This window comes from Scheffersomyces stipitis, chromosome 2 (assembly GCF_000209165.1).
Source record: "Scheffersomyces stipitis CBS 6054 chromosome 2, complete sequence".
Classification (NCBI taxonomy): domain Eukaryota; kingdom Fungi; phylum Ascomycota; class Pichiomycetes; order Serinales; family Debaryomycetaceae; genus Scheffersomyces; species Scheffersomyces stipitis.
The window spans coordinates 2,712,046-2,733,620 of NC_009042.1; the positions used below are offsets into that span (position 1 = coordinate 2,712,046).

General features: G+C 40.6%; 4 protein-coding genes across 4 annotated transcripts; all 4 read left to right on the forward strand. All coding sequences in view use genetic code 12, as the record gives it.

Moving 5' to 3' along the window:
- Positions 1-950: 950 nt before the first annotated feature.
- Positions 951-2,453, forward strand: HXT2.3 (probable hexose transporter; the record flags this gene model as incomplete). Its single annotated transcript, XM_001382717.1, has 1 exon — positions 951-2,453. A coding segment is annotated over one exon (1,503 nt), but the record flags the coding sequence as incomplete, so codon positions are not given.
- Positions 2,454-7,319: 4,866 nt separating this feature from the next.
- Positions 7,320-8,948, forward strand: HGT2 (High-affinity Glucose Transporter (putative); the record flags this gene model as incomplete). Its single annotated transcript, XM_001382718.1, has 1 exon — positions 7,320-8,948. The coding sequence occupies one exon, from the start codon at positions 7,320-7,322 to the stop codon at positions 8,946-8,948; it is 1,629 nt and encodes a 542-aa protein (XP_001382755.2).
- A 2,125-nt stretch (positions 8,949-11,073) lies between these two features.
- Positions 11,074-12,249, forward strand: HYR6.3 (hyphally regulated cell wall protein; the record flags this gene model as incomplete). Its single annotated transcript, XM_001382719.1, has 1 exon — positions 11,074-12,249. A coding segment is annotated over one exon (1,176 nt), but the record flags the coding sequence as incomplete, so codon positions are not given.
- A 7,120-nt stretch (positions 12,250-19,369) lies between these two features.
- On the forward strand, positions 19,370-21,190 carry ALS4 (Aglutinin-Like Serine rich hypothetical protein; the record flags this gene model as incomplete). The annotated part of the gene is made up of 1 exon (XM_001382720.1): positions 19,370-21,190. The coding sequence occupies one exon, from the start codon at positions 19,370-19,372 to the stop codon at positions 21,188-21,190; it is 1,821 nt and encodes a 606-aa protein (XP_001382757.2).
- Positions 21,191-21,575: the final 385 nt, after the last annotated feature.

The window sequence follows — 21,575 nt, forward strand, 5'->3', positions numbered from 1 at the left end:
AATTAACACATCCGTTTGACCCATTCCTGTTGTAGAATTAGACATGGAGCCTAGAATATGGGATAAGGCATTGACACAGTAATCAGAACCTTAATTACACATTGTTGTTCAGTTATTCGTTCATTTTCTTTCAGCCATTCCATGCGCAACCTGACCCGTTTAGGAAATGGTCCCAGATTGCAGGCTTAGCAAATGCTCAGGGCCCCTCCACCACGGTTTAGATGTTCGATGAAATTTCATTGCACAATTAATCTAGCTGAACTCTTAACGCATTGGCATCTTAATCTTTCAACAAGTAGGTGAAGTCATGGCAAAACAAGAAAATAAATGAAAAAAGCCGGACCACTCATCAATTTTAGGTTTGTGGAGGTGAAAATCCAGGTGCTATGCGATTTTTAACTTTTTGCAATTAAAGGTCAATTCGGTTCCTTAGCCCCCACTTCGAATCGAATACGAGGCAGACTGGGGAAATTGTATTTGCAGATCTCCCTCTTTTTTTGGGTCATCTCAGCGTGTGGAAGGACCTAGCCCTCGATGTATAGATCCGTTTACGAAAGAATGGTGGGATATCTAAAATAAGTACAATGATTAATAACGCACTATAAGGTGGATCAGCATTGTTTGTGTCAACTTTTTCATGCAGCCTTTGTTCATAATTATTGCCTTAAGATGGGGGAAAACTAGTTTGTTGCTAAGCGGTGGTAAAATAATTTGAAAATGCTGGAGAACAGAATTTGGGGCAATTGAAAGCTTTTCTTCCGGATATAAAAAAGCATGTTTCCTACAATTTCTTGAGTAAAAGTTGAAAGCTATCTATAACGAAAAGTCATAATTTAAATATGTCTTCCCTTAAACAAAACCAGGCTACTGTAAACCAGGAATCGACTTCCGATATCGAAGTCCAAGGTGACGAAAACAAAATTGAAAGTTACCTTTACTTAGAGGGCTCTTGGTGGAAGCATAAGCACTTCAGATTTTTAAACTTATGTATCTGGCTCATTGCTTTAACTTCCACCAATAACGGTTATGACAGTAGTATGCTTAACGGTTTGCAGTCACTTCCAAAATGGAAACTAGATATGGGTAGTCCAGTTGGTCCTGTTTTAGGTGCTTTGAACAACGGTAATACCTTTGGTGTCATGTTGTCTTTCCTTCTTGCTTCATGGATTGCTGATAAATGGGGTAGAAAGAAAGCTATTATTGGAGGTTCTTCTCTTATGGTAATTGGTGCAATTTTACAAGGTGTTTCCACCAACTTCGGTTTCTTCCTATTTTCAAGAATGGTCCTTGGTTTCGGATCTGGTATCGCTATTGTATCTTCGCCATCCCTTATCTCTGAATTAGCTTACCCAACTCACAGAGCTGTTGCCACCACTCTTTATAACGTTTTTTGGTACTTAGGTGCTATTATCGCTGCTTGGGTTACCTTTGGTACCAGAACTTTGCATAGTTCTTACTGTTGGAGAGTGCCTTCTTATTTACAAGGTTTCTTACCTTTAGTTCAAATCTTATTCTTCTGGTTAGTTCCAGAATCTCCAAGATACTTGATTGCCAATGGAAGAACCGAAGAAGCAAGAGCTATCTTACACAAGCACCATACTGGCAGTTCTGACGATGAGCGTGCCCATGCTTTGATCAATTTTGAAGTGTCAGAAATTGAAGCTGCTTTGGAACAAGAAAAGCTTTACAGTAATGCTAAGTACAGTGATTTTTTCACCATCCCTTCTTTCAGAATGAGGTTGTTCCTTGTCGTTTGGACATCAGTTATTATGCAATTATCTGGTAACGGTTTGGTTTCTTACTACTTGAGTAAAGTTTTAATTTCCATTGGTATCACTGGTGTTAAGGAACAATTGGAAATCAACGGTGGTTTAAACATCTACAACTTGTTTGTTGCTGGTTTTATTGCTTCCAATGCTAACAAATTCAAGAGAAGAACATTGTTTATTACTGCACTTTCAGGTATGTTCATCACTTACGTGATTTGGACAGTACTCTCAGCTATCAACCAGCAACGTGATTTTTCTGACAAGTCCTTGGGAAAGGGTGTCATCGCTATGATCTTTCTCTTTTACATCTTCTACAACATGGGCGCCAACGGTTTGCCATGGTTGTACATGACTGAAATCTTGCCATACTCACACAGAGCTAAGGGAGTTAACATTCACAACTTGGTCCAAACTTGGATCGTCATTTACAACGGTTTCGTTAACCCAATTGCTATGGATGCCATACAATGGAAGTATTATATTGTCTACTGTTGTATCATTGTCGTTGAATTGGTTGTTGTTTATTTCACTTATCCAGAAACATCCGGCTACACCTTGGAAGAAGTTGCAAGAGCTTTCGGTGATGATGAAACCACTCATTTGAGATTCATCAACGAAACTTCTAAGGATAAGTTTGGCGTTGAACACGAAGAAAGCGTGGATATAGCTTCCAAGACTGTCTAGTCAATTTCTATGTTGAATTTCAATTCTATAGCTAGTCTATATCTGGTAATTAATTAATTCTGCTACACCAATATGAAGTTATTTGAGAAGTCAGTAAAGTATCGTATCTTCACAAGTTATTTACAACTGATTATAGGAAAAATTCCCAGATATCATCCCTAGTTAACTGTGATATGTCGTAGTAGGGCAGATAAGTTTCAAGTTCATACTCTGGCCTTTCACTGATGACCGAATTGGTCGTGGATGTGCTCAGTGTCTCCAAGTCATTCATAACATAACTTAGGATATTATTTACAAAAATAAACACGGTCTTACCAGCAATACTGACGCTACTAATTTTCCAAATGATGGGTTGGATGTCCTCGGTAATTATGTTCAAGAGCCAAAAAATATCATTAAATTTCTTGGATCTAGACTCGAATTCTTCATTAAACAATGCCTCGACTGTTTCCAAGGTGACAGTAGTTTTTTTGTCGCATTTGGTAGTCCTACCACTAGCCTTGTACGTATCCAAAAGCTCGAGAACTCCGAGAATAAGCACAATAGTGCTTCTAAACACTGCCTCCTTGATTTCGTGGAAATAAGGAGTGTACATCATGGTTGGTTTTTCGGCCTCGCCATTATAGAAAGTTAAGATGAGCGACTTGGAAGCTTGATAGAGTAGGAAGGAGAACTTGAAACATTCATCGCGCGTGAACTTGTTGGGCTGCAACATACACCGTATGTGTGATAAGCAGTGAACATAGGTCATGACGATGAGCTCTAAGTAGCGATCTTCTAAAGTTGACGTCAATCGAAGTTCAAACAGTTTACGAACAAGATCGTGCACTTCATCGATAGCTGTATCAATATCAACAAACTTGTTGTTCTTACACAGGTTTACGCGATCGTTGATCTTTCTTAGGACAGCTATTTTCGTACAGAAGTCGCTCCACTGATCGTAAAACATATGGGTGTCGATATAATCGTCTCTAATAAGTGGCTGCTGGCCCTTTTGGAAACTTCGAAGTGTGTCTTCAAAGATGGTATACCTCCACATGCTCTTTACTGAGTTCGTATAGTTGACATCTCCCTTTCCGTGGATCTGGTCGATATCTCGATTCAATCCAGAGGATATGGCGAATACCACAATGTTTGAAAAAAGAGCTTGATCGTGTGATACAGACTCTTCGAAGTCGATATTGAAATCGTACTTCCTTAATTCGTACAACAGAATAAGCGCCAAGAGTGTGGGGATGGAAGACCGCATATCTGGAGAAGAGAATATCAACGCCTTTGCCGTTGCTGCCAATATACATTTGTCCACTTTAATATTGGCATTGCTGAACGAAGAAATAACAATGATTGAAATGATAATGCTGAGGTGTACGTGCGAAAAGCCTTTTTTGAGTTTGATAGAGTCCAGAAAAGCGTCCTTTTCCAAGGCTGAATGAAAATACTCCATTGTCGATTTGGCGTCAAAGCATTGGCTGAACAAGTAGTTTTTCAGGAGGAACTCATGTATGAATTCTACACAACTCGAAAAGTTAGGTAGCATCTTCGGCAAGCCTGCGATCTGGTCATCGAGAGAAGTAGGAGCTATAACGGAAGTGTTCCGACAAACTGCTGTAGACATCTTTTCAATTTCCTCGCACGACTTGTCGATCAACTGGACCATTATAGGAAACTTATCTACATTAAATTTGAACAGCGACTTATGGCAAGTGGGCCCAAAGAATAGTCTACTTTCTTTGTTAGCCTTTGTATAGACGAATTCCGAAAGATCTACAGTGGACAGAGGAATTCGTGACATATCGCCAACTCCGTCAACCAACGAGAAGTTGATCTCCTCACGTATGGAACGCAGTCTCCCGTTCAGAAACGAAATCGAAGCTTCGTAGACGCACAAGTGAGCAGGGATCCTGTTCCTGATACAAGCAGAGCAAATGGGCTTCTGGCCATCACAGCGGAGCTTGCCACGAAGACAGGCCATGCAAGACTGTGGAGCCGATCTCTCGAGCTTTGCAACTCTGTTAAGACCCATACTGAAGATATATATGGAGTATTAAGCCACAAGAAAGACGAGCTTCATGAAGATAAAGACTTGACAAATCCACTGAAATATGGAGAGGATGTTCAATTTAGTCACGTGATATTCGCATCATTTTTTGTTCCCTATGAAAGAAAAGGAATTTGAAAACCAGTAGTGAGTCCAAATAGATTTGATAGATATCGCCTCGGTCGACTCGGTACTTGTTGAATGTAATGATGTAGACCGTTGGGTTTGATCACGGTTATTTTAATGAAAATCCGAGGCAGATACGAGCTCTATTTGATATGCTCGTACTCTTGCCACTAACAACTAACTATGTGACCTGACCCGTCATGCAGACAGGCCTGAAGTCTTACAGTGTCTGCAGGGACTAACCAAGCACTCCACAAACTCCACGAACTTGTCACCTTTGGGCGGCTCCCAGCGCGAAGAGTTCATTTCACCTTATACCAAGAGGAGCCGCGACTTCCTTACTCAAGTTTTTTATTTTTTGTAGGTCATGGTGCTTACAGTATTTTGATCGATTTTGGGAATTCCCCGACATTTCTGAGAAGGTTTGAGCATGGTTATGAGGCTATCAGGAGGCTTTATCATCAGCAACCACGCCACTACCGAACAGGTTCACGGATATGATGTTGCAACCAGATCTGGTTCACACACCGAACCCACGCAGAAAGATTGACGTGGGACGGTGTCAGACCGTTTCTATTATGTATCGTAGAAAGATACGTCAGACATTATAGTTCGAACCACAATGGATCTGCAGAACTTACAGGCAACATATGTCAATATTAGATGTGGGAGAATATGATTATTGTGGAGTGCGCTACTGTAAAGCGAAAACCATACTACCTACCCCAGGAAATCACAATTTCACCTGAACCTTGTACATGCAGTGAAACTTTGAAACAACGTATTCTGAACCGGGATGTAAATGCGATTGTCCGGAGAAGGCTACACATTCGGATTCCACAAATTGTTCCGAATGTGTAATATGGCAATAATTAAACCGAAGCCGATTGTTTGGTTGTTGAGGGGAAATCCTACAAAATGGTTGCATAAAAATACAAATGTAACCTAGATAGATAACGGATTCTTCACAATTTTCTGGGAAGTATTTCTCTCGATCTTTCATTCCTATAGTTGGTTTGTTGAACTATATCTCTCGAGAGAGTGTATCCTCAGTAGTAGTTTTAGACAGAGAAGCAAAAGCTTTCCAGTTGCCAAGATAGTAAGAATCCTCCGAGAAAAAATTTGTCTGGAATGACACATGTGACAGTTGTGAACTGATAGCACTGAGTAATCGGCGCTTAACAATGCTATGGGTTACAAAAACGTTACCTGAGAAAAATGTCTGAGAATTGCAGTTCAAACACAAAACTTGTTCCGAGCTCATGCACCACTACATCATTCACGGCACGGCAGAATTGGCCTACATGTTGCCGGCTGGATTTTTCCTTCAAACGGAAACCCAGCAACATTCAAAAAGAAATTCCTCTACTACGGTTATGAGGAATAAGCTTTGTAAATTTAGATTACTATTGAGCCAGGCTTCCTCATATTCCCACATCTCTATTCAATGGAAAGCTGGAATCAAATTGGAAATAAGGAAAAATATTTTCATCTTTTTCAGTAAGAACTGCTTTGCAATTGACGAAAATTTCTCCGTGTGAAAAAAAGTCGGCGAATTTTTAATCGGTTGATGTAGCAACTAATTGTTTTCAAGACAGTGCGGAATATACAAAGTGAACTCGGATTAACCTGGTCCATATGTGAAGGATCGTTTACAATCGCTAACTAAAAATTACTCTTGGCTTCCAATTAGATTGTTCCGGGATGGCATTTGAAGATTGGGTATAAGCACTATGGAGTGGATAATTAAAGAGCCATACGATTTGCTAGCATACTGTTTACACTTACTATCAACAATGCAACCCATTATACAAAACGAAATAAGAATTTGTAATTTGATTCGGAGGAACTTTTCGAGTATCTTCCGAGAGTCTGCCGATGAGGTAGAAAATTTTATTTTTTTATGGAAGAATTTCAAATATCTGCAGACACTATTTTTATGGCAGCTTCATTTTTAAGGAGCAATATAATTTTCCGTCTGGTGGCGGTGAAATATGGGGTCGAATACGATGAATAGATCGTTAAATCAGTAGTTAGATTGTAAGTATAGCATGGGATGTATAACTGGAGTACATTTATTTAGTAAAATAAAAAGCGATAGCAACATGGTGTAATGAGCGAATTCACCCATTTAACTTTGCTACCCAAAGAAATATTACCGATCGGATAATTGTAGTTCCTCTTGCTACCTCGTCTATCTTCACAATTTTGTGGAATAATCCCCCACCTTGATAATCCTTCTTAGGAACAATAACCGGCGAGATGTGCGGGGCACGTCAGGAAACTTAACCTTGTCGCCCTAAATTGCCGTGAAGGAGAGCCATACGATGGAACTCCAAACTTTTATAGTACATATAGAGTGGAGTTTGTTTGGGGAAGTGGGACCATGGGTCAGGAATTTTGCCGAAAAAGGGCGGTTTTGTTCACTCCTAGTGCATAATGCCTGTGTATAGACGATCAACTTGTATTAATGTCTGCATACCCCAAATATTCACAATTGACCCGCATCAAAAAATAATTCTATCTGACATCACGTATGCAAATACAGTGAGGAAATCCATTCTTGCTGCCAACTCTTCGCCTTTTTACTCATCCTTGAAGAAGGAATCTTTGCAATATAAAAGTAAGATGAAATTCCTCTTATTTTACAATGTTTTGTCAAGTCTTTAAGAAATTTACTCTATCGTATTTAATATTATATCATGAGCTACGAAGATAAACTCGTTCAACCTGCCTTGAAGTTCAGGACCTTCTTGGACAGACTTCCAAACATTTACAATGTGTACATTATTGCATCTATTTCCTGTATTTCAGGTATGATGTTCGGTTTTGATATTTCATCTATGTCTGCTTTTATAGGTGAAGATGACTACAAGAACTTTTTCAATAATCCAGGCTCAGACATCCAAGGTTTTATCACTTCCTGTATGGCTTTAGGTTCTTTCTTCGGTTCCATCGTCTCTTCCTTCATTTCCGAACCATTTGGTAGAAGAGCATCCTTGTTGTTGTGTTCATTCTTCTGGATGGTCGGTGCTGCTGTACAATCATCTTCTCAAAACAGAGCCCAATTGATGATCGGACGTATCATCGCTGGTTTCGGTGTTGGTTTTGGTTCTTCTGTTGCTCCAGTTTACGGTTCCGAATTGGCTCCAAGAAAGATTAGAGGTTTTGTTGGTGGTATTTTCCAATTCTGTGTTACCTTGGGTATCTTGATTATGTTCTACATTTGTTACGGTTTGCATTTCATTAACGGTGTTGGCTCTTTCAGAATTGCTTGGGGTTTACAAATTGTCCCAGGTTTGGTTTTATTTGTCGGTTGTTTCTTTATTCCAGAATCCCCAAGATGGTTAGCCAAACATGGTTACTGGGATGAAGCAGAATTCATCGTTGCCCAAATTCAAGCTAAGGGTAATAGAGAAGACCCAGACGTGTTGATTGAAATCTCCGAAATCAAGGACCAAATTTTGATTGAAGAAAACCTCAAGAGTTTCGGTTACGTTGACTTATTCACCAAGAAGTATATCAGAAGAACTTTAACTGCCATATTTGCTCAAATCTGGCAACAATTGACCGGTATGAATGTCATGATGTACTATATTGTCTACATTTTCAACATGGCCGGTTACTCTAACAACGCAAACTTGGTTGCCTCTTCCATCCAATACGTCTTGAACACTGCTGCAACTGTTCCAGCTTTGTTTTTAATGGATTACATTGGTAGAAGAAGATTGTTGATTGGTGGTGCCATCATGATGATGATTTTCCAATTTGGTGTTGCTGGTATCTTAGGTAAATACTCCGTCCCCGTTCCAGGCGGTCTTCCAGGTAACCCAACTGTCACCATCCAAATCCCAGAAGATAACAAGTCAGCTGCTAGAGGTGTTATTGCTTGTTGTTACTTATTCGTTGTATCATTCGCTCTGAGTTGGGGTGTCGGTATCTGGGTCTACTGTTCAGAAGTTTGGGGTGACTCTGCTTCCAGACAGAGAGGTGCTGCTGTTTCAACTGCTGCCAACTGGATTCTTAACTTTGCTATTGCCATGTACACTCCATCTTCCTTCAAGAATATCACCTGGAAGACTTACATCATCTACGCCGTCTTCTGTCTTGTTATGGCAATCCATGTCTACTTTGGATTCCCAGAAACCAAGGGCAAGCGTTTGGAAGAAGTCGGACAAATGTGGGACGAAAATGTTCCCGCATGGAGATCTTCCAGCTGGCAACCAACTGTTCCATTGTTGTCAGATGCCGACTTGGCACACAAGATGGATGTTTCCCACAAGGAAGAGCAATCTCCAGATGCCGAGTCAAGTTCTGAGGAAAAGCCTTAAACTAAATTGATATGAATAAACCTGTTGCAACAGTTGTGTGAAGTCAATTGTTCACGTCTTACAATAATGTCTTTATGAAATGCTTTAAACAATGTGCTATATTAATTTATCTGTTTACTATCTTCTGTAGTACTTCATATACATCCATTATCGAAGATACTCTTCGTAAACCAATACCCTAATCTCGCCTGTACTCCACTGATTGCTGCTCTGCTTTAGGTCCCTTCGACACTTACTTTTTGTTCTCGAATATATGACTTGTTCATCGCCCTACCACCTACCGAATCATTGGTCCGCAATAAACTGTGAGCTATTCTTGCCAATAACCCCACGCAAGATTCATACCAAACTTTTACTTCCATTTCCTATTCTGTTCTCAGATAGTTTAGTCTTGTGACCCCATAATAACTAGTGCTTATCAATTCAGGGCCATGAAATACACAAATTGCTCCTCATTCTCTGAAACTATCTTCCATTTTGTTTTGCTGATGGGTACACATCCCTTTGCTTCACTCCATTTTGGAAGAAAGTGGACAGCAATCATCTGAATTCACTACACCATACTCAACAGTTCTGTCCCTGCAGTCAATCGTGTCCTCATTTCTGCAGATACAAATGGAAGCTAGAGCACACAAACTGTTTGTAGGGCGAAGAACTAAATAAATAAACCACCAGCTTAAACGCCTCAAAGCCGATAGTTCTGTTGCTATGGAAACTGGTGCAGTTCATATACCAACGGATAATGTCTAATACTTGAGCATCCCACTGGTTGTTAAAAAATTAATGTGTCTTTCATCCTCGACCAGTTCCTACAATTCCAAATCAGTTATCGGTGATCACAAATACACCTCTTCGAGGGATAAGCCCTATTTTCTACAGGTATTCCCAGTCTAGCATATTTCATATCGAATGAGCATCGTAAGTAGACACACAAGAATTCATTACATGTAGGTTATTTTCAACTTATCAATCAATAGTATTGAGATGTGATATAATCCTTCCATATTCTTCTTGAGATAACTTAATAGTCATTATATTTTTTGCATTTGAAAAAGCAGCGTTCAACGTCTGTAGTGTGAATAACATCTATCTCCGATGTAGTGGCGCGCACCTATTCGAAATATTAATATTTGTGCTTTCCGTATCACCCAGCTTACCTTCAAGATATATGGGTTTATCGAAACATGGAACCGAATAGGTAAGAAAACAGATCAGGTCATGGCACAATTTCCGAAGGTGGCGGCTTGTGTCAAAAATAGGCTCCAAATTGCATTACAAGGGTTCCATTAAATCTCAATCCAGTAGGCCATCTTGTGTAAATCCTATACTCAATGATCGATTTTCAGAGGCTTACTTCTTGTCCATGACTGTCTCGACCCTTGATTGAGCAACTGGAAGGTTCGTGTAATCATACACCCACTACAAAAATGATAGAAATCGAAGAGGTTAGGCACTGAATCTTATTTAAAGTTGAATTCGAACATTTCAAGCTTGGATAAATCTATGACATAATTAAGGGGTCCGTCAAAAGCTGTCAACAAAAATAAAATCCCTGGGACCCTTCGTCAAGTTCACATCTTGTTGGAGATTGCCTATAATTTCACCTAGATCAGGCAATTTTCAGCTTATACACAAAAAGCAAATACTTTGTGAATTTTGCATTTGTGAATTTAATTTGTGGGATTTCGGGCAGTGAATGAGTTTCATTCATTGCAATTGTCTTTATTTGAACAGCAGCGATGGCTCCTTGCATTTTGAGCCGAGTCAGTTGGAATCTATCAATTACTTTCTTGGCAGATAAGTTGCATAGGAGATCTATTTGTGGTTCGTTTTTCTGCTTTTACGGAAGAGCCTTCTACGGGAAATTATGCCAAAATGCCTATTTGCACCAAATCTGTTCGAAAGAGTGGGCAATGTTGGAGGATGTTTGCTGCGGAAACATCACTAGTTGGATCTAAATGCTGTGATGTTGGATTACTAAACAATAGGTTTTCTCTTGTATAAATACCATGTTATTGCCTTGCTTTGGAGATGTGTATTTTCAAACTATCTAAGTCATCAAGTCTTTCTAGTTAGAATGCTGCTTTTGAGACTTTTGGTGAGAACTATTGTTTCAGTATCAGTTGTTCTTGCTGCTGATATAACTTCTCCAACAATTGATAGAGGGGTTGTTAACCTTTCCATTGGAGACATCACAATTGAATCTGGTGCTTACTGGTCCATTATTGACAATGCAGTTTCTGTACTTGCCGGTAATTTAGATGTAAAGACTGATGCTGGATTCTACATTTCTTCAACCCAGAGTTTAATTGGTTTATCTGTTACTCTTGCTTCTGGTTTAGGATCGATCACTAATGATGGTATTATTGCATTTAATTCGGTTGTCTCGTTGGTTGCTCCTAATTACAACTTGATTGGTCTCTCATTCACAAACAACGGAGAAATGTATTTGGGTACTAACGGCTCTGTTGTTGGAGCTCCCCCAATCAACCTCATTGCCCCAAGCTGGACTAACACAGGTTTGTTGGTGATCTACCTGCAAACAAGAAGTGCAGATGGTATTGTCAATCTCGGAGGAACTGGATTGGTTATTCAAAACAATGGCCAAATCTGCTTAACTAATGAGCTTTACCAAGCTTCAACCCAAATTCGTGGTACTGGGTGTATAACTGCAAATCTAGATTCTTCAATTTTCTTGGCTAATGGTTTGTTAGGAGTTGATCAATCTCAAACATTTTATTTGGCTGACTCCAAATCCTCCATCAGAGCAAATGCAATTGCTGTTCCACAAACGTTCACTGTTGCTGGTTTTGGTAACGGTAACATTATTGGCTTAGATATTCCACTTGCAACTGTCTTTCCACTTAGCTCGTGGAGTTATAGCTCAAGTACAGGTATTTTAACTCTAAGAGGTCTTGGTTTGTTGTCTCAAAACTTTAACATTGGTCCAGGATATAATAGCAATTTGTTTTCAATCACAACGGATACCAGTCTTGGATTGGCCAGTGTTCCCTTAGGTGGTCTCACTTATAGTGGTCCAGTACCAAACGCAATCCCTTCTAACTGTCTGCCTTGTAAGAATTTACCAAGCGCACCCGGTGCATCTCCAACTCTCACTTCTACAAGTCTCACTACCACCAAGACAGATGGATCAATTTGCACTGACGTTGATCAGATACTCATTTCCACTGATGGACAAGGTACTTGGTTTACATCCACTTCCTTATTATCCGAAATTTGCAGCACTATCCCAAACTCCAAAACAACAGTTATATCTACTTGGACGGGCACTGCTACAAAAACTGTTACTGCTACTGATACCGTCGGTGGAACAGATACTGTCATTGTCGTAGTTCCACCAGCACCAAACTCCCAGACTACTGTCACTTCGACCTGGACTGGTATTTTCACTACTTCTGAAACATTGACTGACACCCCAGGGGGAACTGACACTGTTGTTGTCGAAGTACCTTCTACTCCAAACTCCCAGACTACTCTTACTTCAACTTGGACTGGTAGTTACATTACTTCCGAAACATTGACTGACACCCCAGGTGGAACTGACACTGTTGTTGTCGAAGTACCTTCCACTCCAAACGCGCAAACAACTCTTACGTCTACTTGGACTGGTAGTTACATTACTTCCGAAACATTGACTGACACCCCAGGTGGAACTGACACTGTTGTTGTCGAAGTACCTTCCACTCCAAACGCGCAAACAACTCTTACGTCTACTTGGACTGGTAGTTACATTACTTCCGAAACATTGACTGACACCCCAGGTGGAACTGACACTGTTGTTGTCGAAGTACCTTCCACTCCAAACGCGCAAACAACTCTTACGTCTACTTGGACTGGTACTACTACTCTTACAATCACTGAGACTAATACTGTTGGTGGAACTGATACCGTGATTATTGTATTACCTTCCACTACCAATGCACAAACTACTGTCACTTCTACTTGGACTGGTAGTTACATTACTTCCGAAACATTGACTGATACCCCAGGTGGAACTGACACTGTTGTTGTCGAAGTACCTTCTACTGCCAATGCACAAACTACTGTCACTTCAACTTGGACTGGTAGTTACATTACTTCTGAAACATTGACTGACACCCCAGGTGGAACTGACACTGTTGTTGTCGAAGTACCTTCTACTCCAAACTCCCAGAATACTCTTACGTCTACTTGGACTGGTAGTTACATTACTTCCGAAACATTGACTGACACCCCAGGTGGAACTGACACTGTTGTTGTCGAAGTACCTTCCACTCCAAACTCCCAGACTACTCTTACGTCTACTTGGACTGGTACTTTCACTACTTCCGAAACATTGACTGACACCCCAGGTGGAACTGACACTGTTGTTGTCGAAGTACCTTCCACTCCAAACTCCCAGACTACTCTTACGTCTACTTGGACTGGTACTTTCACTACTTCCGAAACATTGACTGACACCCCAGGTGGAACTGACACTGTTGTTGTCGAAGTACCTTCTACTGCCAATGCACAAACTACTGTCACTTCAACTTGGACTGGTAGTTACATTACTTCTGAAACATTGACTGACACCCCAGGTGGAACTGACACTGTTGTTGTCGAAGTACCTTCTACTGCCAATGCACAAACTACTGTCACTTCAACTTGGACTGGTAGTTACATTACTTCCGAAACATTGACTGACACCCCAGGTGGAACTGACACTGTTGTTGTCGAAGTACCTTCCACTCCAAACGCGCAAACAACTCTTACGTCTACTTGGACTGGTACTACTACTCTTACAATCACTGAGACTAATACTGTTGGTGGAACTGATACCGTGATTATTGTATTACCTTCCACTACCAATGCACAAACTACTGTCACTTCTACTTGGACTGGTAGTTACATTACTTCCGAAACATTGACTGATACCCCAGGTGGAACTGACACTGTTGTTGTCGAAGTACCTTCTACTGCCAATGCACAAACTACTGTCACTTCAACTTGGACTGGTAGTTACATTACTTCTGAAACATTGACTGACACCCCAGGTGGAACTGACACTGTTGTTGTCGAAGTACCTTCTACTCCAAACTCCCAGAATACTCTTACGTCTACTTGGACTGGTAGTTACATTACTTCCGAAACATTGACTGACACCCCAGGTGGAACTGACACTGTTGTTGTCGAAGTACCTTCCACTCCAAACTCCCAGACTACTCTTACGTCTACTTGGACTGGTACTTTCACTACTTCCGAAACATTGACTGACACCCCAGGTGGAACTGACACTGTTGTTGTCGAAGTACCTTCCACTCCAAACTCCCAGACTACTCTTACGTCTACTTGGACTGGTACTTTCACTACTTCCGAAACATTGACTGACACCCCAGGTGGAACTGACACTGTTGTTGTCGAAGTACCTTCTACTGCCAATGCACAAACTACTGTCACTTCAACTTGGACTGGTAGTTACATTACTTCTGAAACATTGACTGACACCCCAGGTGGAACTGACACTGTTGTTGTCGAAGTACCTTCTACTGCCAATGCACAAACTACTGTCACTTCAACTTGGACTGGTAGTTACATTACTTCTGAAACATTGACTGACACCCCAGGTGGAACTGACACTGTTGTTGTCGAAGTACCTTCCACTCCAAACGCGCAAACAACTCTTACGTCTACTTGGACTGGTACTACTACTCTTACAATCACTGAGACTAATACTGTTGGTGGAACTGATACCGTGATTATTGTATTACCTTCCACTACCAATGCACAAACTACTGTCACTTCTACTTGGACTGGTAGTTACATTACTTCCGAAACATTGACTGACACCCCAGGTGGAACTGACACTGTTGTTGTCGAAGTACCTTCTACTCCAAACTCCCAGACTACTCTTACTTCAACTTGGACTGGTAGTTACATTACTTCCGAAACATTGACTGACACCCCAGGTGGAACTGACACTGTTGTTGTCGAAGTACCTTCTACTCCAAACTCCCAGACTACTCTTACTTCAACTTGGACTGGTAGTTACATTACTTCCGAAACATTGACTGACACCCCAGGTGGAACTGACACTGTTGTTGTCGAAGTACCTTCCACTCCAAACGCGCAAACAACTCTTACGTCTACTTGGACTGGTACTACTACTCTTACAATCACTGAGACTAATACTGTTGGTGGAACTGATACCGTGATTATTGTATTACCTTCCACTACCAATGCACAAACTACTGTCACTTCTACTTGGACTGGTAGTTACATTACTTCCGAAACATTGACTGACACCCCAGGTGGAACTGACACTGTTGTTGTCGAAGTACCTTCTACTCCAAACTCCCAGACTACTCTTACTTCAACTTGGACTGGTAGTTACATTACTTCCGAAACATTGACTGACACCCCAGGTGGAACTGACACTGTTGTTGTCGAAGTACCTTCTACTCCAAACTCCCAGACTACTCTTACTTCAACTTGGACTGGTAGTTACATTACTTCCGAAACATTGACTGACACCCCAGGTGGAACTGACACTGTTGTTGTCGAAGTACCTTCTACTGCCAATGCACAAACTACTGTCACTTCAACTTGGACTGGTAGTTACATTACTTCCGAAACATTGACTGACACCCCAGGGGGAACTGACACTGTTGTTGTCGAAGTACCTTCTACTCCAAACTCCCAGACTACTCTTACGTCTACTTGGACTGGTACTTTCACTACTTCCGAAACATTGACTGACACCCCAGGTGGAACTGACACTGTTGTTGTCGAAGTACCTTCCACTCCAAACGCGCAAACAACTCTTACGTCTACTTGGACTGGTACTACTACTCTTACAATCACTGAGACTAATACTGTTGGTGGAACTGATACCGTGATTATTGTATTACCTTCCACTACCAATGCACAAACTACTGTCACTTCTACTTGGACTGGTAGTTACATTACTTCCGAAACATTGACTGACACCCCAGGTGGAACTGACACTGTTGTTGTCGAAGTACCTTCCACTCCAAACTCCCAGACTACTCTTACGTCTACTTGGACTGGTAGTTACATTACTTCTGAAACATTGACTGACACCCCAGGTGGAACTGACACTGTTGTTGTCGAAGTACCTTCCACTGCCAATGCACAAACTACTGTCACTTCAACTTGGACTGGTAGTTACATTACTTCCGAAACATTGACTGACACCCCAGGGGGAACTGACACTGTTGTTGTCGAAGTACCTTCTACTCCAAACTCCCAGACTACTCTTACGTCTACTTGGACTGGTACTTTCACTACTTCCGAAACATTGACTGACACCCCAGGTGGAACTGACACTGTTGTTGTCGAAGTACCTTCCACTCCAAACTCCCAGACTACTCTTACGTCTACTTGGACTGGTACTTTCACTACTTCCGAAACATTGACTGACACCCCAGGTGGAACTGACACTGTTGTTGTCGAAGTACCTTCCACTCCAAACTCCCAGACTACTCTTACGTCTACTTGGACTGGTACTTTCACTACTTCCGAAACATTGACTGACACCCCAGGTGGAACTGACACTGTTGTTGTCGAAGTACCTTCCACTCCAAACGCGCAAACTACTCTTACGTCTACTTGGACTGGCACATACCCTACTACTAATACTATTCCAGACACTGCTGGTGGTACCAATACTGTTATTGTTCTTGAACCAACTTCCTATGAATCTTGTACTCCTGTATATTTTACTGTTACTGTCACTGAGGATTCTCCACAGAGTATTACTGTCACAAAAGCATCACAGCTTCCACTTTCAACTGAAACAATTTTCACTGTAACATCCGTTTACTTAACAGAGACAACAACTACCACAGATCATAGTACTATCCCTGCAGTAACTGTGACCGAAACAAAGATTCAGGGGTTCAGGTTCTTCTAGCAAAGAAAGAGGATATATTAAACTTTGTCTTTCATTTTTAAGTTAATTCCTTAATTAAATGGGTTTCTTGTACTTTTCATTTCGTCATTTCGTACTTTTCTGTTAATATTTATGTTTAAAAATAAATGAGCTTGTTCAATCAACATTTTTCTTCGCCATTAAATTCAAAGGTTTTCCGCTTGCTATTGGTGGATATGCCTTCTTAGATTGGAGCCACCATGTTCAGGGATTTCAGGGATTGCCCTTCATTATTCAGGATTCTAATCTTGAGTAAATACTTTTTCTTTCAAAGAGAGGCTAGGCTTGGCTTAGCTAAAGATCTCCTATCGTATTTAATAGTCTTATATTTGATTCTGGAATCCTTTTAAGATCATGCTGGCTAGAATCTGAGCGCAAGATTTCTCAAATGCGAGAAGATTCAAGTTCCTCATTACTGGAGTCTGCCCTTTCGCACCATGGTTTCACTTATGGATTCAATAGTGATTGGCTATGTATATGTCCCAAGTATGGCACAAAATTTCATCAATGGAAATCAATGTCAGTAAGAAACTAGCTAAATATTCTTATAGAAATCGTAGTGGCTGAAGTTCAGTGATTAGTATAAGGTCCAAATCCATTTCCCTATTTAAGTCCAAATGGAAAACCAGCTCTTGGGCTCTCCATACAGGTTTCCTGTCAAGAACATACCATATGAAGGACATGGAAGGAAAGATGTGGCATATCGTGTATCGACCAATATCCTGACGCAACTAAGTAAGATTGAAAATCCTTATACTTTCTGAGGATAAAATGTATATCAGCATAAGTTTCGAAGTGGGTCAACTCATAGAAATAACGCACATTTAGAGCAAGTCTACTGGACTTACAGTGTGGATCTATCAAAACCAATGATTTTGATAACAATAATATATTCCCGTACAGGCTGCTTGGTGATTTGCCTTCACTGATGTATCCTACACTAACTGTAGTGTTTTATCTTCACTATAGAGTAGTTCTCCCATTCATAGGCTTTAAATTAAGGCTTATATCTAGAGTTTTTAACGGGTTGTTTTTCAATAATCATAGATGATGTGGTACGGAATAGTAGTAATTTGAATCGATGTAGGTTCAAGTTTGTGTGTATAAAAAGCTGGTGGTGTAGTTTGAACACCTAGTGACGTTATAGATGCAGTATTTCCAAACCCATGCATGTGTATACCTTCTCGTCGGGAGGATTTAGATATAAACTTTCAGTATTCATATAAGGCATTCATATCGCTCCATATAAATATTGTTTATTTCTCAACCAAAGAAGGAATGATTAAATTGACTTGCACATATTAGTGGTACACTGTACATTAATCTGGGGCGTAAAACTTGGTGCTCGCTTGCTTGAAATAAAGATTTTTCATCCCAATTGGGAGATTGTTGACTGAAGTAGTTCGCTAAGAAGCCAATTCAACTTTATTGATTAGCCCACGATCGCAGATTGGGCGTGATATTTATGATCACACGAACCATGGTTATTGGTGTATGCGATGAAAAGCATCTGAAATAAGTAAATGTCAATTAACAGTTGATGATAAGGATGTTACCAACAGAGAGTTGTATGAAATCTATATATATTTTGTTAGGTTCCAAGGCGTACTAAGAAATGGTACGTTTTGCTTGTTGCCTGTTTAGGAGAAAAATGTAGGATTTCATCACATCCGACTTCTCCGTTTCTTACGTCAACGAAGTGTCTTCATGTTAAGTTCATAATAGATTGTAAGATCTTTTGCATTATATTAGAAATCTATTCGTTGAAAATCTGTCATACCAGCTGTTAATGTACCTGCATATCTAAATAGAGAATTAGCTTCCGATGCTATATGTACCTTATTTGCAGAAACGATATGCAGGTTGAACTTCGTCCATACCACTTCTTTCAAATCGGGTGGTAGGCTTTACTATAGAGAATTCCCTGATTCGGATAATATCATCAATTTCAACACATCAACGATGACATGCAGTCTCCAGCTTCAGGATTTATGGCGACTGAGACATCAATAACGAATCCCCGCCAACAATCTCTACTACATGTCGCCACGACTGCAACATCTGCCAATGGCCATTAAATGGACCCTGGCCTATTCTCTGTTGAGTCATCTTCTTTTACTTTTTGTAGCTGTCGATAAGATCTAATTCTTTTCACCAGAGACGGAAGTCTTGTGGAGTTTGTTGACTTGCTATTGGGGCAAAGATGATATGTATACCAATGGTGCAAAAAACTGAGCTTGAAAACTTACCCTAAACCTCAAGGGCAAGTATTTGCATAGAAGATTGGATATTAGCTGCATCTGCAACAACCATTACATATTAATTACCAAATTGAACAAATGAACAAATGAACAAATGAACAAATGAAAACATGCAAACATTAGATTATTTGTCTCTGAAACGGTGGTATAAAGTCGGAGCTTTTGCAGCTAAATTCAAATTATCAGGATTAGCTTGAGCAAGTAGTAAATAGGAAGCTGTCCTCAAAATGTTAGTAAACAAGTACTTGGCTGCATCCACCTCGCTTTTATCTATGGTAGTGGCCCTCGCCATCGACCAAGATATCCCTCAAACCACTGTCGTCTCTACCTGGACTGGTACAAGAACAGCTACAGACACCGAAGATGATTATGTTGGCGGTGGAACTATAACTGTAATCGATGAAATAAACCCTACTACTACTATCACTTCAACTTGGACCGGTACTTTTACCACCACTGAAACTATCACCGATACTGTTGGTGGAACTGATACTGTCGTAGTTGAAGTTCCAACGCTGTATGGACCAAACCCTACTACTACTATCACTTCAACTTGGACCGGTACTTTCACTACTTCTGAAACATTGACTGACACCCCAGGTGGAACTGATACTGTTGTAGTTGAAGTTCCAACGCTGTATGGACCAAACCCTACTACTACTATCACTTCAACTTGGACCGGTACTTTCACTACTTCTGAAACATTGACTGACACCCCAGGTGGAACTGATACTGTTGTAGTTGAAGTTCCAACGCTGTATGGACCAAATCCTACTACTACTATCACTTCAACTTGGACCGGTACTTTTACCACCACTGAAACTATCACCGATACTGTTGGTGGAACTGATACTGTCGTAGTTGAAGTTCCAACGCTGTATGGACCAAACCCTACTACTACTATCACTTCAACTTGGACCGGTACTTTTACCACCACTGAAACTATCACCGATACTGTTGGTGGAACTGATACTGTCGTAGTTGAAGTTCCAACGCTGTATGGACCAAACCCTACTACTACTATCACTTCAACTTGGACCGGTACTTTTACCACCACTGAAACTATCACCGATACTGTTGGTGGAACTGATACTGTCGTAGTTGAAGTTCCAACGCTGTATGGACCAAACCCTACTACTACTATCACTTCAACTTGGACCGGTACTTTTACCACCACTGAAACTATCACCGATACTGTTGGTGGAACTGACACTGTCGTAGTTGAAGTTCCAACTAGCTACCCAACCTCCAAAAATACGACTAGCATAGAACCCTCTTACATTACTTCTATTATCACAAAAACTGAAGCAAATGGATATTTAACAACCTACACCACAACTGACACCACCACAGAATTTGTTACTGCGCCATGCATTACGACCACAATTGTAACTACTGGTCCGCAAGGTGAGGTAACCACGTACATAACTACTACCACTGGTTCCACTGTTACTGAAATCATTAGTGAACCATGTGTAACCACTACAATTGTTACAACTGGTCTACAGGGAGAAGTTACCACCTATGTTACCACTACAGCTCCTGGTTACACTACAACTGAATCCGGTCCTACAGCTACTGTTACCATTACTGGTCCAAATGGTTCAATTAGTACATATGTAACTACCTCTCCATCTACTGTTACAGCACCAGGTCATAACTCAACTGTCACAATTACTGGACCAAACGGCAATAACACTACTGTCGTTCCAACTGTTCAAGCACCAGAGCCTACCACGTTATTCACCACAGGTCCAAATGGAACCACGTCCACGATTGTTACATTTGCCTCAGTAGTGACTGATTCTCCTTCGGCTGAAGTCTACACCATTGCCCACACAGTAACTGGAACTAATGATATTCTTTCGACAATCCTCACTGCTATCACCATTTCACCTGCCTCTCCAGCCCCATCCTCCCCAGCTCCAGATTTTGCCTCCAACTACACCATCCCCTCTGTCCCAGTTTATGAGGGTTCTGCTAACTTCATGAGATCCACATTCTCGGTTGCCACTCTTTTATGTTTAGCTGTGACATTCATTGTTTAGACAATAATTCTCATTAATTATCGTTTTTATTTCCACCTCAATACCTTTTTTTGATTCTTTCAAATTTTACCATTTTGGAAATTCTTTCCACCTCTATCTATATAGTACCACAGTTAACTAAGAACATATCAAATTAACCACTACACAAAACAGCAATTACATAGTAAAGTACTTAACTAAGGGATTAACTGTGGGATCGGACTTTCGTGCTTCAATTCTCATGTGTTGTATCCAGTGACCAAGAACTGTGTGACCATATTCTAAATGGTTATAATTAGAGCATTTGGATTTTGTAAGATTCGATCGTGATGAATTCTTACTTGATTGAATGAGGGCTTTCGAATAGTACTACTTTTAGGGCAGGTGGAATTTTTTGCAGCAATTA